This window comes from Phoenix dactylifera, chromosome 9 (genome assembly GCF_009389715.1).
Source record: "Phoenix dactylifera cultivar Barhee BC4 chromosome 9, palm_55x_up_171113_PBpolish2nd_filt_p, whole genome shotgun sequence".
Taxonomy (NCBI): domain Eukaryota; kingdom Viridiplantae; phylum Streptophyta; class Magnoliopsida; order Arecales; family Arecaceae; genus Phoenix; species Phoenix dactylifera.
In genome coordinates, this window is record NC_052400.1 from 18,259,112 (window position 1) to 18,277,601 (window position 18,490).

Below are 18,490 nucleotides of genomic sequence, written 5' to 3' on the forward strand. Positions count from 1 at the left end.
TTATAAGCTAATTATTCACCTTGTCATTTTGAAGGTGACACTTATTAATCTATAACTGAAGTGAGATCAATTTTTTATTTTCTTTTCTTTTTGCACATCTACTTTTGTTAGACAGCAGATAGTTGTTATTTATTGTAAGGGCTGAATCTAAGCATAGATGCGGATATCAATATATATTTTGGTTCATAGTTTTAAAATCTAGTTTTGCAATTTATCTTCTGAATTTTTGGAGATGATCATTTTATATAGATTTTATATATAGATTTTATCGTGAAGTTTTGGAAAAGTAGGTCTTTGTCGCCAATAAATGCCAAAAAAAGTTTAAAAATTCAACATGTACCAACACAACTATTTCTTGGCATTGTCAAATTATACCCGCTGAAATTCTATATTGGCCGTTAATAGTGTTGGGTTTGTCTTGAATTTGAATAGCCCATCATTGTACAGAGATTTTCTTGCTATCATGAATGCCGGAAAAGACAACCATAGCATTTATAAAATGTTGGCAGACAAAGCAAAATATAGCTGCCAAACCCATAATTTTTTTTGCATAAGTTAAAATGTCTTGTTATAAATTCCAACATGAATTTATTTAGCATTTTATTAAAATAAAAGCAGAATATAGCTTCCAAATCCATAATTTTCCCTGCATATGTTAAAATACTTGGTTATAAATTCCGACATAATGTTACGTGGCATTTTGTTAAAATACCAGCAATAGAATTATTGGCATGTTATGCACTCTTTACTAGCATTTTTCGATCAACAATAGTTATTGATATTGCTGTAGTGGTTCTTTTTTGGAGACATTGGAGATCCGATCAAGAGGAATCTTATGGCAAGCAAAAGCCTTGCGGATCACCATACTAATCCAACATAGAGGTAGAAGATAGAGTTGAGCACACATTTTCATAGTAGATGTCTCGTTGGGTGTTTCTGGAAGTGACAATAACACAATTATTATTATTATTTCTATCAAAGATAAAGCCTAAATAGCATTAGCAATAGTGCTAGAATATAAAATTGAGCTATATTCAAGAGGGCACGAGAAAAACTAGCCCAGTCTCTTGAATGAAAAAAAAAAAGAACTCCTTGAAGAACCAAGTAGTAGCGGTTCGCCTTCATGAAATATGAATCATTGAAATATCAAGTGACATTGAACAATAGTTGACCCTTAAAGTATCCTAACGATAAGATTTTTTACATTCTAAAGCATGGTTATTATAACTTTGTCTCTGTTACAAATAATTTATCTCATTCATTGATGGGTAAATCTAGTTAGCTCGATAGATTAGATGAAGGCCAAATTTTTTTCTAGATTACCATCAAGAATAGATTTCCTTGACCCAATTCAAACAATTTCAACTCATTTATCCAACTTATATTTGAAAGTTAGGATCTAGATTGAGTTGGAGGATGAAATGATTAGACTGTATTTAAGTTAGGCAAAGCCTAATCTATTTATACGAACCATGACCCGATACTATTAGTGATTGTTGAACATCTATTATATGTTTGAACAAAACCATCTACCATCCAATTAATCTTTAATAAAATTATAATTAATATTTTCACTGTTACCTATTTTAGATATTATAAATTATTTTTAATATTTAATATTTTCTTTTATTATTTAAATTATTTAATGAAGTAAGAGGATTTATATAATCGATTCTAACTAATTTAGGATTAAGTCTTAATTGAGTAAAGTTAAGCTAAGTTTTATTATTGAAATTATTAAATTTCATAATAGGTGTAATTGTTCCCCCTCCTGGCCTAACCAGAGGAGTGAGATTATTAATTTGAGATTAAGTCTTCATTATGGAATCCAACACTACACGGCCTCCACTGCATTCTATAATCGGCTTTCCTGAGTAAAATGCGATCGGATTAAAAACCGGATTGGTTGCCTTGTTGCAAACTTGCAAGTGGCATCAAAGCCATGGACCCACACAGCCGAGTCACCTGTACCTCAAGCGAAAAAGGAAAGCTAATCACGTACGGTTCCGTCTCATCTTTTAATTATGCGTAGAGAGCACGGAGAGTCACCTGACCCCGGTTCAACTTGGCAACCCTGTCCCTGCGGATCATCGAAACGAGTAATCCAACCGCGGTCACTGGCCGTACGGACTGCCACGAAAGGCCAAAAGAAGTCTTCCACCGCGAGACATCGTATTGTAGGCTCAACAAAATTACCAACGTACCCTTACCCCACACGTGAAGTAATCGCAACTGATCGCCAAAACCCCGTGGTCCTCATCGTAATACCACAAAGGGTCAAGGGTTTTTTCGTTCATAAGAATTATAATCTATCCGGGACTTCCCCGGACGCGGCCGCGAGTTACAATTTTATCTCGAGAAACGAAATCCCCCTGGAGCTCGCTCTCCCTCGTTCGCGAAGCCCGGCCCCTCGCGATTTCCGTCTTCCCTTCTCTTCCCCCTTTCGCTTTTCCCTCTATTCTTCGATTCCGATATCCTTCGGCCGCTTGGCGAGATACTGGTCGACTTTTTTTCGATCTTTTCTTCGGTTTCTGATCCCAAGGCGAGCCTTCTCTGCGGTGAGGCCGGATTACGGCAAGTACCGCAAGATTTCGTTCTGTTTTGCGGCGGAGCCATCCGGACATATTGTTTCTTTGACGAGGTTTGTGCTGGGGTTTTTATTCGCGTTTTGGATTTTCGATCCAGATTTTGGAATTAGGGTTTTGAGGTTTGGACTTTCGTGCAACATGCCGCGGAGCTCCGGTCATAGATCGCACAGAGACCACAAGTACGGCGAGCGGTCGGATTCCGAGGAGGGTAGGAACTCGAGGGACTGCAAGGAGAGGGTTGAAGAGCGGGGCGGTGGTTCTAGGTTTTCGAGGGATCAGGAATCTGAGAAGCGGAAGTCCTCTTCTTTGCCGCAGTCATCTCAGGGGAAGGATCCGAGCGGTGCTGGTAATGGCAATGTGTCTGTGGAGCATGGTAGGAAGAGGAAAGATAGGGCAGAAGATTTGGCAGCGAGTGATCGGTGGAAGGGCGATCGAGGCAATGATGGCGTGGCCGATTCGGGGCCTAAAGGTGAGAACATTGGGCCTTCAGAACCGAAGAAGGCCGCAAAATCGAAGCTTTCGGCTGTTGATTCGAGGGAAAGGTCAAGCAGAAGGCGTGAGGGTTATACTGAAAGGTACGAGGACAGTAGCAGTAAGGTTGAGTCGACGAAGCGGCGATCGGAGAAGGATTTGAGCCGTGATGTGAGCCTTAGAGAAAGCAGTAGCCAGCACAAAGATGCAAAGGAGAAGGGGAGGGAGCGTGGATTAGAGAGGGATAAGAAGGTCCATGAATCCAGGCACGGGAGGTCCGACGATGCGGGGACTCGGAACCAAGGTGCTAAAACAGGCTCCTCTGAAGAGGAGAGAGTAATGAAGAAGGATAAGGAAATTACTGGTAAGATAACCTATCGCTATAGTATTTAGTTTTCCAGACTGTCTCATGATTACCTTCTCTGGTTAGGTTGTTATACGACAACTTTTGTGACATCGTTTATTACTTTCTGAACTGGTATTGACATGTGCTTTGTGTGTCACATAGGTTTAAGATTTAGTCAGGCACCTTATAATGCACGTGCAAATGGCCGTCCAAATGAACATTTAGCGTGGATTAGGCATCAATCTGTTTTCCTTCGTGAAATTATAGAAACTGTTTATGATTTATTGGGCATATTACGTCCTTAATCTGGATAAGACTAAGTTTTTGGTGTGACCAACAAATCACGATAATTTTGGATTTCAGAAGATGTGGGACTCTTATCATGCATAGAGTCAAGGAGAGTTCCTCCTTGGAATCCCCCTCGTTAGGGTCCAACCATGTTAATGCCTTTTTTAGTAGAAGTTTAGCATGTAAGCTTTTGAGGTTGAATTCTGATTAAGGTAATTATGGGAATTGAAAAGTTTGGAACATTGCGGCTTTTTTATATAGTGTTAGGAACTTAGGATTATGTTTAGAATTGTAGCCAGCAAAAATTATTAAAGCTTGCAAGTTTAGAGAAAAAAAATCCACTAAATTCCACTTTTTCAATGAGAATATCTTAAGCAGATCGGGTGTGGGTCATCTGGACACTTGGTTTTTCATTCCCAATGTTAATTATCTAGAGTCTAATGTGGTTTCCATTGCAAAGGCTTCATGAGTTGTATGCTTCCATGTCACTATTCCGCTGTAAATATGTAGATTGAGAAAATATATGCAACAAAAATGTATGAGGAAAGTACTATGATACTGATTCATAATAGAAATCAAGCTTTTTAGTCTGTGATTCTCATTGGTTTGTAAAGCGTTGCTTGTTAGTTGTATCTGTGGTAGATGGTGCAAAGTAGCCCTTAGTCGTAGTTAGGTCTATTTCACATTCTCTTGATTATTAGGTGTGGACTTAATCCAAGCTAAATCTTTTGTTTTACAACTTGTCAATTTTTGCTCTCTCGAACATCTTCTCATTTCTTACAGTTCTCATGGAGATTACTTTAACACTCATAAAGTATATTTTTTCAGATATTTCACTCAAAGCTTGAGTTAGATGGAATTTTTGCATGGGGTTATTTATAGTCATTCCCTGACACACTATGAATTGCTTGATTGGAATTGCTATCAAACGCCTGACCCTGTAACATAGTGTTAGTCTACTTCACTTATCTCTTCCTATCCTTAAATGGATCGTTATAGATGAGTTCTTGTAGGTGTCAATCCAAGAGCCAGATGGATCTTGTAAAGAACTTTAGTTAGCCATATCAAACATTGGATTTCAGGTTAATCCCTATTAAGAGGGAGCGCAAAGAATAAAAAGTACGGATGATTTCTTCATTCTCCCTTTGTTAAACTCTCCTATTTGCTTCTAGATAATTGTGGAAATCTTGTTGGAACTCTAGGGAGGCAAGTTCAGTAGTTTCTTTTTTATATAATATCTTTTAAGGGCTCGCATAATCACTCTATTTGTCCACACTTTTGTATTTGAAGACCTTGGCATTTCTCTTGGAAACACGCAAAAAGATATGGGTAAAATGCTTCGTGTGGATACTGAACTTTGTTGATCTTCTGAAAACCTCTCTATCTCAATTTTCCATGTCAAATCATTTACCTGTTCGATTCAACATTTCCTACTCTTGGATTAAGTATTATTGTCATTATTTTATTTCTATCGACATCAATTGGATGTCAGTATAATTTTATAATATGAAGTCATAATGGGCCAGTCAGAATATTTCCATCTATCTTAATTGAAACTTGATATTTCGACTTTTTTCACCCTCAGCCAGGTCGACAGACAACATTTTCAGGTTATTGATTCCTTAGTAGTCTTTTGACCTTGTGTCGACAGACAACCTTCTATCTAAAACAATGTGTAGAGTAGCTTTTTGCAATAATCAGCTAACTGCCCTTACCCTTTGACAAAATCAAAGCCCCATAGTATTGTGAGCCCATGGATGATCAGACTCCTTAGTCTTCAAGACCAACTATTTTCTTTGGCAGAAATGTCTAGTTGCTTAGTTATGAGCAGAATATTTGGGTTTCCTTGCTTGCAGTTATAGTTCTAGTACTTGCTGTTGGTTGTTGTGGGTGAAATGACACTCGTAAAGTTTATTGATTAGCAGTCATCATGATTTGTAATTTTATTATTATTATGACATTTTGTTTAACATTTTCTTGGAGCTTCTGGCGTTCTACTTTTTGATAGCATTGTTATGTTGCTTATAAACCTGTATTCTACTTGGACCTTCTATATACTACACTTAATTGAATTTAAACTTGAAACATGGATGGGAACAATGAACCCAGAGTCTGTTCAATGAAGTTTGCGATATTTTTCCTCACCTGTGCTTGTCCCTTGGACTGCATGCACTAGCTACATTATTAGGGGTGATAAATTTTTTTGTTTTGATGATTTCATGGAGTGGTTCTAGTGCTTTACTGGCAATAATAATTTTCTTGTTTTCTTTTCTTTTCTTTTTGCATATCTCATTTCTTGTCGATATTTTATAGTACCGTCAAAGTTTAACAAGGATGAGATATACATTTTTTCTAGATATGGTAAAATGTCTTATTATGAACATATTATTCCAGCAAAATAGGGGGGTTCACGACTATGGTCGCCAGGTGATGGAGAAGTCCGTTAATAATGTTTAAGGTAGTTAAAATTATATGGGGCTAAGTAAGTTTTTTTTCTCTTTGTATATATTGACAGAATTATCTTCTTGACTCTTTATTGAAAGCCTTAAAAAGTCAATTTGGTTGCTTAAGTTAGTTGAGAGCTCATAGGTCTACCTATGCATGAAAATTAATCTCATATGAATCTTTTTCAACCCATTTTTCTGTAAAATGATGAGCTCCTCATTGCTTTAACTTGTAGGAAATTTAAACATATTATCCTTATCCAAATCAGGCAAGGATATAGATAATATTGGTCTCCATGGAACATTGAAAAAACCAGTATTTGTTGCAATTCGTAAGTTATAATTAAAAGCTTGTTTCTCTTGTAAAAAATGGTGATTTCGTGTAAATATATTTCTGTTCATAATTGTGGTTTCAATCGAATAACCGTACCCTCTCTTTTGTGTTCCCCATTTTGCGGTGTAAAGAAAATTTTTATCTATCTTTCTGTAAATAAGATTGTTAGATCAGATTTTTAGATCTGCTGAACTGACCAGGAGGTGAAAAATAGTGATTGCCATTTTTAGTTCTTATGGTATTGCTCTTCAGTCATTTTTGAGCATTGCAAAGTATATATACGGCCAAGATGGAGCCAACTAGTATTGTTTTGTACACCATCCTCAATATGATCTTGTAGTTAAATTTGGCTAGGCCAGTGATGGTAACTGGGGCACAAGTCAAAAACATGAACTAGAGAACCCAAATATATTTTTTGTTATTTTGACGACACGTGGGATTTAAATATGTTATTATGTAAGTTTTTTCTTTCTTCTTTTTTCCTCTCTAGTTACTTTGTTCATTTTGGGGCAAAAGCTCTCCCTGGCAATGAGTTGAATTGTCCTTTGACTATATGGTGTCTTGTCTTAGACTATGGCTATAATTTTGTAATTAAATATGTTCATTCTTGCAGTTTAGGTTTCAGAGATAAAATGTGGAGTTGATTGATTAATTTCTTGCTTTTAGTTTTAAATGCATATGGAGATATATAATTGTTTAGATTGAGAAAAAGGGTGACGGAGGGCTAGATCGGAAAATTAGTATACAAAACCAATGATGTATTTAGGTATTGAAAAGGGTAGCAGAATTTTTAGAAAGAACCCTAGACAGCAGGAAGCCTAGATAACATTTTATCAGAAGATAAGAAAAGCATGCCCACTAGTAACTTTTGCTGTCCCTACAATGGAGGTCTATCTTGTGAATACTTTTTGAGCTATGCTGCAACTTTTTGTTAATATGTGCTATTTATATTCCTTATTTTTTGTCTGTTTGGATCTTACTGGTTTTAAGAATTGAAGCCCTGTGTATCGTGTTCCATTTAGGGATCATCATGGTATGTTATGTCATAGCATGCTGATTCTTGGCATGCGCCAACACAAAATGGTACACAAATCTGTCAAGCAATTTGCAGTTAGTGCATTAAGGTACATTATTTAAACTTAGACCAATGTTTAATTGTTTTATATTATTTCATAGATGTTTTGAAGAAATAATGCAGTTATTGATTGCTAAACAGAATCTAGCATTGATAGTCATCCTTGCATCTTTATCTATTCTTGTACTACATAGATTGCATAGCTAGGTGATTTGTCATGCAAACAATTAAGCAAACAATACAGAATTGTACACAGAAGCATGTTTTAGATGATTTCCATGTTGGTGTCTTGAGAAAACCATGTATAGTGTTAGTTTCGCTCTCATGTGCTCCATATATGCACCAATGTTGTGGTAGACACCGATCATCACCGCCAACATAGGTAGCAAAAATGTACGTTATGAGTTTCGTATGGAGGAGGTAGCCATAGTGGTGGCTGCATATACCTGCTACACATCTAATGACCAAAATGTTTGAAATTGTCTACCCATGCAAGTCATTTCTGTATGTGGGTCACTGAATCTTGTTATGATTTTCAGATACATATGATGACAAGTCATCTATAAATAGGTATCGTAGATCCTTGAGTTAAAGCTATGGATATGCCAATAGATATGCAGTACTCTCATTGTGTAACATATGATCACTAATGGATCTCGCCCAATTTGAATAATTTGGAGGTCCTCCATTATAGCTTCTGAGTCCATGGATTGTCTCCAAGAGGATGTAGATGACATTAAATTGTTGTGCCTCTCATGGCATGGTTTCTTCAACTTGCACAATTTCGAATTGAAGTGAGGAAAATCAACCTGGTTTCCTTTTTTATATTTACTATTTTTTTGAAACAAACATGCAGGTCAATCCTCATTTTATCCTCCCCATTCTTTGTTGCATAAGCTTATACCATCTTAGCAAATTTGCTATTAATTAAATTTAGTGATTTTTTTTTCACTTGTTGCACTTCCTTTGATTTGCTCTTAGCCCTATATTTCTTAGTTTTTCCTTATGCTTACCTCAACATTCCAGTCTTCATAACTTTTATGTTCCTTCATCTCTTTCATTGATTAACATTCTGATCCATTCAATGATGTCAACATTACTACTTCCTTATAAAAAATTACATTTCAAAGGTATTTGATGCCACAACACTCAAAAGTAATTGTTCACAACACTGTTATTTCCATTTCAAATTTACATGAAAAGATATGGTGGTTTGGCTTAAGGTCGAAGGGCAGTTATAGTTAAAAAGGTTTAGTTAGTAATGAAGTCTGACATAATTAATTTCATTTTTAAGTTTGAAACTGACCCTTAGATGAATCCCTGCCTCTCATCTGAAGCCTCTCTTTAAACCCCCAAGATCAACTTGAACCAGTTTGGCAGGTTTCGGTTGCTTACTGTTTTCTACCTCTAGTCTTTTCAAACTAGAGTATTGTCTTCTGCAGATCAGTTAGGTTATGAAGGAGGATGGTTAACTACGTGTGGATTCTATCTGTAACTCATTTCAAGGCCTATTGCATTTAAAGATACTCACTAATTTTAAATTATAAATATCTAAAAGTGGAACCCTCCCCCAACCGGCCATCCTCTGTATCATTCATTTAACTATGCTGGCATTTTGTAAGAGAAATAATTAAAGAGGCATATAAAGCAGACCACTAATTGATGTAGGGAGCATGTGGGTGTCCTTTTATATTGGTGGACTGAGATCAGATGTGCTATGTGATGCTGAGACCTGAAATGCATTGGAATGATCACATTGAGATCTATGCTTGTCTTTGGGGAATTATATAGTGTTCTTTTTCCTTGCTGTGTTTCTCCTTCAAAAATTATGCTTTCGGGTTTTGCGGCTTGTGCATTTTTTGCTCAGTCACCTTAATAGAGGTTTAGGTTGGGCAAAAAATGGTTGACAAAAGGGCTCATTAATGTGTTAGACTTTGATTTATTCATTTCCATCATGGACCAAGCTGAAGGTTATGCTACTTATGAATAGGTTCCTGATAGGTCAGATTTTGGATCCTTACGTATTTTTAGATTTTGATTTCAATTTTTGTTTAAAAATAGATTTGAATTTAGAGCTGAACTTCAATTTTCCGGTTGGATTTAGGTTTGTTTGGCATCACTTTCACTTCTCTTATTTTAAAAATGGAAATTTTTAAAAAATATAAATATGATAGTGACTGAGGCAGTGATAGTTGTGGTGGAGACAATGAAGGCGAATGGTTGTAGCAACAGAGGCAGTGGTGATGGGAGCATCAATAATGTGGTGGTGGTTGTGTTAATAGTGGTGGTGGTGAGGCAGAGGTCGTGGTGGTGGCCAGGTAGAGGTTGTGGTGGCGGCAGTAGTGTAGCAAATGTGTTGGAGTTGGTAGTGGGGCGATGTTGGTGGTTGCAGCGGTTGTGGTAGTGGAGACGATGGTGGTGGTGGTGACAGTGGCAGTGGAAATAATGGTGGCGGCAGTGTGGATGATGGTGTGGTGGTGGTGGTGTGGATAATGATGTGGTGGTGGCAATGGTGATGTTGGAGATGATGGCGATGGTGATAGTGGTGATGGCGATGGTGGCGGCAATGGCGGCATTGATAGCAGCGAAAGTGGAGGTGGTATTCGAGGTGGTGGTAAAAGATATTTCTTGTTTATGAAAATAGTGAAGTAAAATTTTCTTATTTTTATTTTTCCTAGAAATAATGAAAATAGTTTTTGAAAATAGAAAATAAAAATAGTATCACTAAATATATTTTTTGTGTCGGTTTCTATGATTTTTTAAAGAAAAAACAATGAGAAATAATGCGATGTCAAATTGATCCTTATTTTTTTTTCTTTTGTTTTTTGGGGGGGGTGGGGGTGGGGGTGGGGGTGATGGTTTTTGTGATTGAGATTCTTTTCATCTATCCTTTTATGCATGTATTGAAGAGAGACATATAGGGAAGTGATGCCATTGAGGGCATGAATATGATAGGCTTCGTCACTCTTTTGTGGATTTTTCCTCGATGCTAAATATTGGATCCCATGAACCTGATGATATATTGAATTCAAGATGAGAATCAATCATTAAAATTTGGGATGGATTTGGATTTTTTTTTTTCGGGGGGTGGGGGCGTGGCGAGGGGAGGAGGGCATGCATCTCTAAACCTACATGGACTATTATGTTTGGGTCAAGGTATTTTCTCTACATCATTTTCAACCTTTTAGTGTGCATGTGGTTCACCACTTATTTTTAGAGAGCGTGATTCTGCTGATGTCTTGTTTTTTTTCTTCTGCTAAATTAGGAAAAGAGAAATTTCAATGAAGTATATAAAAGTTAAGACTTAAGACTATAGTGGACTGATGGTCTTGCATGATGGATTTTCTGTTGACTGTTTTTTTTTTGAGGAATTTCAATTTTTTAATTTCGGTTGTAGTTGAGTAATGGAGAACAGAAGATATTGAACTTAAAGTTGTTTTAGGCTTTAAGCAGGTCAATAATTCAACTTGTAACATAGTATAGCTTGTGCAAAAGGTGTATTTTGGTAGAATCACTTTCAGCTGAAGTACGAAGAGCTTATTATGCCAATTGAAACTATTGGAAGAAGATACCGAAGGAGAATCTCCTTTTCAACTCCTTTCGTTAAATCATATCATTCTGTCCACTGTTCCCGACTATCACTATGTTTGTTAGGCAAAAGCTTTAGATGAAATTTTTGTTAACTTGTTATACTCAAGCAATGATTCAAATCCTATCAGACATGTGCATCTCGGTTTCCGTGGAATGGCATGCCACCACCTCTTGTCGCCCCAGCACTTGATGGTGGATGTCCTAGGATGCATTGAACGGGAAGCTGGGGTGATGACAGGACAGTCTCGTCTTGACACATGGAAGGGTCCCCTATCTTAACGGCCTGTAGGGCGCCACACCGGGACTTGAAGCCTTGTACTCAAGTCCGGATATGTAAATCTTGTTAATATAGGTCATGATGACTCCATTAGAAAAGGTATATTAGATTGGCTGAAAGCATATTTGGATCTAAATCATGATATCAAGTGTCAACATTGGTGATTTAATTTTTCTCTTTTATAATTTATTTTTCTTATGAAATTCTTTTGTTTAAATTGATAGTTAATATTGCCTTATTAAGACTGCAGTACTTGTGCTATTCATTACATGTAATCCCATCATGTGTGTAACTGAACTTGGGAGGTGGGGAAAACACAAGAGTTGCACCACCATGGAAGTGGCATTGCTTGGTAAAAATCTCAATAAGGCTTTAAGGATGTCATATACTCGAGTATGTGAAGGCCCCAAATAACTTTTAGTAACTTGAAAAAGCATGGACATGGTGATTTTTACACTCAGCCTCTATTATTCTGTTGATGTATATAATGGGTATATTAATTAGAAAAAGTCTCTGTTAGTATGTCTGTATGCAACAGTAATGGCACAGAGGCAAACCAATTTAATAGTAGGTACTTTATATATTCATAAATTAGTTGTTAACGCCCATTTATCTTTCATTCTCTTGAAATCTTGGAGTTTTTTGTATTGACGGTATCAAATGAAGCATTATTGATGATGGATAAAGATACCTGCTTGGAACATATATTTTCTTTTGTTGCCAAATAGCTGTCTGTTTAATATATGCATTTCTTAAAGGATTAGTTTATATTATGTCTCTCATCATGTCATACTATTTTGAATTTCTATAAAATAAGTTTACTCAATTATTCATTAATTCCTGTTCATGTTCTCAAACATCCCACTTTTGTGATTTATCATGCTCTATCAGGGATGCAATCTTGTGCAATATTTTCTCTTTGCTTGACAATAAGGCATTTATTACTATCCTTTTTTTATGCTTCCAATTACTTTTTTATTAGCGCTTGCTATGTTTAATAAGTCTCTTTTTCCTAGGCAGTTACAGCAATGTTTTTCCCCCCATGTAATCTATAGGCACTTGCAGTTAGATTGGGTATGCATTTTAGTTAAACCTGGTAAATTATGGAATGGAGATGTGCTACAAATTTTCATAATATTTCTAATGTAGTCCATCAGCAGCATTTATTAAGTAATATTTTTGTCAACAATGATCAAGCATTGTTTGTTCAATTATATGTTTCATTTGTTTTTGGGTTTCCAGAATGGCAAGTACAAGGTGAATTGCGTAATGTTGAGCTAGAGAAGGAGCTTGAAAAACGTATTAGGAGGAGGGGAGATGGCTCTGGTGATAGAGATATATGGCAGGGTGATGGTAGAGATAGTGATAATAGGCGATTATCTTCAAGAGATGATCGCCCCAAAAATGAAAGCTATAAAGATGAGAGGCACAGGGATGAAAAGCATAAAGATGGAAGGTATAAAGGTAAATACAGGGAGGATCTTGACAGGGATCAAAGGCATCGAGATGATGGACACCAAGATGAGCACTCCTCAAGGGATCGTACTAGTGACAGATCTGACAGTAAGCATCATAGGGATGAAAATAGGACTTCAGAGAGTCGCTATAAGGAAAGTAGGCTTCAGGATAGTGATCATGGTGGTTCTTATGTTGAGGATTATAGCAGCAGACATAAAGATTCATGGGGAAGAAAAAGGTCATTTGACGAAAATGATGCTTATGGTGACTTGAGGCCTCGAAGTACAAACAAGATTGATTCCAATCGGAGCAATAAGCGGCCAAAGAGTTCTTCCGGCTCCAGTGTTCATGCCATTAAGGATCAGAGCAGGTATAAGCATTTTTATTTATTACATGCTGTTTACTCCCATTCTTGGTAGTGTCCATAACCTTTGGTCTTCATATCCAGTAGCTTCATCTCAGTGCCTGTTTTAATTCATTCTTTTTGCACATCAGAGTTTCCTTCTTCCCTCCCTCCCTCTTCTCCAGCCAGCTGATTTTTTGACCATCTGGAAAGGATGTGCTTGTATGATGGAGATACCTTGTTGAGATGGACACCTCTATAGAGCTTCTGATGAGTCATCCCCTGTCGATGTTGTCTCCATTATTTCCATGGATCTCTTTAGTTTTGTTGATTGCCTGCTTGTCTCTCTGGTGCTTTCTATGCCCGTTACTCATATGTGTGGTGCTGTGTTCATTGGTGATGTTCTGAAGTTAAAAGAAATGTTTTGAGTTGGAGATAGTCTTTCTCTAGGAGAATTTGTCAGATAGTTGATACTAGAAGTGTATAATGTGCTTTCATCTTTATGTCTTTCAGGCGTAGCTCAAGGCAAGCGGAGCCTACACACCAAGGCTTGCTGTTGGGAGAGAGAGATCGCCCTAGTGCACCTTCCATGGGAGATCTTGCTGGTGTTTCAAGAGGTTGTGATAGAACTTCTGATTCCCGGACTTTGGAGAAGGCCAAAATGAAGGTTCACATGAATTCAGGTGACTATCTGGTTGAAACAGCTTCACAACATGATAAGATCCGACGATCAGATGGTCAAACCCAATCAATTCGGTTAACAGAAATATCGCAGTCCACAAATGATCAATTTTTATATAGAAGCGGCACAAGGCATAGTCTTGATATTGAAGACGTGGCCAAAAAATGCAGTTCTTACATGGATAAAAAAGATTATTCTACTGTAGATGGCAGAGAGCGAGAGTTACCATTGAAGAACCTTATTATGGATAACTATTCTCGGACAGAGAGCAACGAACATGTTCCTCTTGGTCCATCTTTCAACCGAAATGGCCATTTCCCTGAAAGTTCACCAGTTCATTATCCACCTCCGCCACCTGTCAGGAATGGAGTTGACAGTCCTTTAGTTTTCGGTTCATATAAAGATGACAATAGATTTCATATCGAGGAACGTAAATCTAGCAGCCATTACAGAAGAAATAGTGATCTCATTACTGGGAAAGGACATGGAAATGCTTGGAATGGTGCCCCAACTTGGCCATCTCCAGTTGCTAATGGTTTCATACCTTTCCAGCATGGGCTGATGCCTCCTGGATTTCCTTCAGCTATGCAGCAATTTCCTCCTGCATCTCTATATGGAATGAGACCGCCTATGGATGTGACCCATGATGGTGTTTCTTATCACATGCATGGAGCAGCTGGTCATGTCCGCCCATTCGGGTGGCACAATCCAATGGAGGATCCATGTCCTCAATTGCAAGGGTGGGATGGAAGCACTGGTGTACTTGGTGATGATTCCCATGTCCATGGTAGACCAGAATGGGATAATCAGAATAGATATCTAATGGGCAGCAGAGGGTGGGGGATGAGTGCTGGTATGTGGAAGGGACAAAATGGAAATTTGAATATTGAGATTCCTCAGCCTCAGAAGGAGCCAGATTATTTAAGTCATTCACTGCCAGATGAAGGTTGGACTAGGCAATCTGGCAACCAGTCTCGCAGTGAACAGGTCCTCTCAGAAAGTAATGAAATCAAGCGATCTAATGATGCACCTCCTGCTAAGAATGCTGCTGAAGTGCCTCCAAAATCTATATATGAAAAGACTCCCATTCCTTCTAAGATAGCAGGAGATGATTGCTCCCGTTTTTGCTGTAATTACCTTTCTAAGCTTGATATCTCAGTTGACCTTGCCTCCGCAGAGTTGTATAAACAATGCTTAACGCTATTGGGAACTAGTGACAATGGTGTATGTAATATTTCAAAGCATGGATACCATCAGGTATTTACAACATTTTCTGTATTAAACAAAAATCTATTGTTGTGTACCTTCATGTATAAGCTTATGTACATGTGGGTGTTGATTATCAAATTTTTTCTGTTACAGAACATTAATGATGAGAATAAAGTGGTAAAGAAGAGCCCAAATAACATCTTAAGTTCTCTGTTTCCTGCAAATACAGAGGCTGTTTTTCAGGTATATTTGTGCTCTCTGTGGTGATCTTTGCTATTTTTACTTTTGTTTATGTATTCTTTAGGCTTTGTTCTTGCAGGCTTCTAGTTTGCGTGCACATAAACTGATACGCAAAAACAATTCAGAGCACTGTATGGTACTGAATTTTAGAACTTTAGAATTTAATACGGGCCAAAAAAGGAGGTAATTCAGTTACCTGCATGTAGGCATTTTTTGTCTGACACCCCAACCATGTGTATATAAACATTTTGTTTTGTTCGAAATGGTGGGATGAAAGGTAGATTTAACCATTTAAACTCATTGCTTTTTGGTAGTTTAGGGTTCCTTTGCCTCTTCCACAGTAAGTGTGTGCGCTCTAACATGTACCACATGCCCATGTCATGAATTTTTCTGTATGTCTGTTTCCATATTGTAGATGTTATCCTTGTCAGTAAGGGTCCCATGAGTCAAAAGTTTCCACATCAAGGTGGCTGTTTGGTTGTCTAATACCCAATTTTATGAAAATATTATTGAGGACCATAAATTTAAGATGGGTTCATTAATAACCTTGTTGGGAATGCTTATCATGAACCCCACCTTTTCATAAATTGAACATTGTAAAACTTGGTACAAGTTTTTTCTAAGTTCTGAGCTCTGTGTTTACCATCATCAAAATACTCGTGGGAATTCAAATATAGTATTAAAATAACCTGGATCCTTCTATTGGTGGGGGAATAAAAGAAGAGTGCATCTCTCCTGTGAGAGCAGACTGAACTGTGAACCTAATAACAGTATCAAATAGTTGCAAAGTATTCTGTTAGTGGCACGAGTTTACCTCCATGGTTTGAACTGTGCAGAGAGCCATGTCATTGTATAAGAAGCAGCGTGAAATAGCAAGAGAAATGTTCCCTGTTGTAACTGTAACCGACTCCTCAAGAGGAGAAAAAGATTCTCCAGAAGCTTCTGATGCAGATAAAGTGAAGGTGGTTGATGATCAGCTCCCTGAAGAATTGTCGTTGGCAAATGCTAATTCCTGTAAGAGCACAGAAGAAGGAAGCAATTTTATTACTGAAGCCAAAGATAATGTTCCCGGTGATGCCGAGCAACAGCAGGACACTAATGCCGATGCACAAGGTGATCTTTCTGGTGATGCAAAACAACGACATTCTGATGTCATTTCTGATGCTGTTGTTTTTGGTGAGGGTTCACAGGCATGCGATGTTGTAATGCCAGAGTGTAGGGTAAATTTAAACCGGATACCTATTTCTCCTGGAAGTACACATTGAAACAATTTCTGTTCCATTCTTTTTCTGCAATGCCATGTCCAATGTGGATCATGGTGCTCACCTTTTGCTTGCATATGTTGCATTAATCATTGTCCAATATCTGCACACCCCCCCCCCCCCCCCCCCCCCCCAACCCACCCACAAAAAAAAAAAATGGGAATTCAGTTCCATTTAATTGCATCCAATTCTTAGGGGAAAGTCTGTTCTGCTTTGTTACGGTATAAAAAGCTGCAGTCACCAAGACAGGTCCTAGGAGAAATGGCATGAGAAAAAAAAAACACCTGCTAGACTTCCAAAATTTGCATAAATATCAGTCATATGAGGCAGAAGGCCCGTTTTCTGCTTTGCTCTGTTTGCAGCTAAGAGAAAGAGGGCTGCATTGTGGAGGGAAACTGAAGATGTGTTTCTGGTGATGGTAATTGTGAGGTAAGAATGCTCCAAGAATTGTGCTTATATCTTGGTTATGGTGTTGGCTGTTTTAAAGTACCATATTCTTTTAGGATCTGGTATTTAAAAGCATTAATTTTAATGATGAGATGAAACATTGATATTTAGGAAGTGTGATTATATGCCTCCTGCTGCCTTTGTTTCTTTCTACTTTTAATCGAGTAGGTAATTGAGGTTACTTATTATGTTAAAAATTAAATAGATATGTTTGTAAGCAATTTTTATTTTTATTTATTTTGATTGATATGCATCGAGATATGTTAGTAGAAACATGATCTTAAATGATGGTTGCTACAACATCAAGAAGGGCTGTGGTAACAGCCTCAAGGGAGCTTCAGTATTGTTAATAACATGTAGTAAATTAACAGTTTTAGCTTGAACTGAAGGATGTAAAACCAAACTGTAATCCATTGGATAAGATCTTCATCAAGTATAAAACAGTTTTCTTTGTTGCGGCATTATGTGGATGGAGAATCAAATTCAAATCAAAAGCAGCTAGGGATCACTTCTGAAAAAATGGAAACTTAAGCAAGAAATTCTTCCATATTTACAGGGTGCCTAGGTATTCAATAAATCAACTAAACGACTGGCCTACTGTATCTTATATTTGATGTTACATTATTTGCTGTGTTGATAAAAAAATCACTCCCCCATATTCATGTTGAAACTAGCAAGTACGCTTTTCCTACATCTTCCCTGGTTGCGTGCCATGGAATCTATGAGAAGGTCCCATTGTCTGCCCAAATTCGTCTGTCGCCCTCCTTGAGTTCTCCACGCTCCCGGAGAAACCTTCCAATGGCAGCCTCATGGAGACAAGTCATCTAAAGGAGTGCCCCCGAGCCGAAAACCACCTCATCTTTTCTATGACCGTCTGCTTCACAACGGGGTTTATGCTTCTTTCTCTGGGGATTCCGAAGTTGCAAATGCGCAGTCAAGCCTTTCATGTGTCTGATCAACCGACGGGAGAAATGTGGAAGGCACACTTTTAAGAGTTCTCCCACTTGATATATTCTCTATAGGAATACTTTATCACTTTGTTATTTTATTCTACTATTGTATCCAATGGGATGCATCCCATCATATTGTACATATGTACATATATGCACATACGTATGTACATATGTAACAATTTATATAGATAATCAATACAATTTTCATGGTACTAGAGCATCAATTCGATATATTTGAGAAGTCATTGTATTACGAAGGTGGCTTTCGACAACTCTAGTGGTTCGCATGCTTCTTCCATGACCCTTAGGTGCTATTTGGCGACACAAATTGGATCACTAAAGTGATATTATATCACTAGTAATTCTTATCTTGAGGTAATTTGATCCTTGATAATCTAAAGTCACCAAGTTTAATATGATATGTTTTAGTAATTAAAAAATCTGGAGTATCTGCGAGTAATATATTTCGTATTTTGTGCCAA

General features: G+C 37.5%; 1 protein-coding gene across 1 annotated transcript; it reads left to right on the plus strand.

The window, feature by feature from the left end:
* Window positions 1-2,340: 2,340 nt before the first annotated feature.
* Window positions 2,341-16,671, plus strand: LOC103705485. Its single transcript, XM_008789249.3, has 5 exons — window positions 2,341-3,423; window positions 12,657-13,242; window positions 13,729-15,154; window positions 15,260-15,349; window positions 16,183-16,671. The coding sequence occupies exons 1-5, from the start codon at window positions 2,727-2,729 to the stop codon at window positions 16,609-16,611; spliced, it is 3,228 nt and encodes a 1,075-aa protein (XP_008787471.2). The 5' UTR covers window positions 2,341-2,726; the 3' UTR covers window positions 16,612-16,671.
* The last annotated feature ends 1,819 nt before the right edge of the window (window positions 16,672-18,490 follow it).

Excerpts from the sequence above, each read along its gene's own strand:
- LOC103705485 (XM_008789249.3), top strand. The coding sequence starts at position 2,727 with ATGCCGCGGAGCTCCGGTCATAGATCGCACAGAGACCACAAGTACGGC. Across the intron at positions 13,243-13,728 it reads GCCATTAAGGATCAGAGCAG|GCGTAGCTCAAGGCAAGCGG; the intron begins GTATAAGCATTT and ends TATGTCTTTCAG. Across the intron at positions 15,350-16,182 it reads ATACAGAGGCTGTTTTTCAG|AGAGCCATGTCATTGTATAA; the intron begins GTATATTTGTGC and ends TGAACTGTGCAG.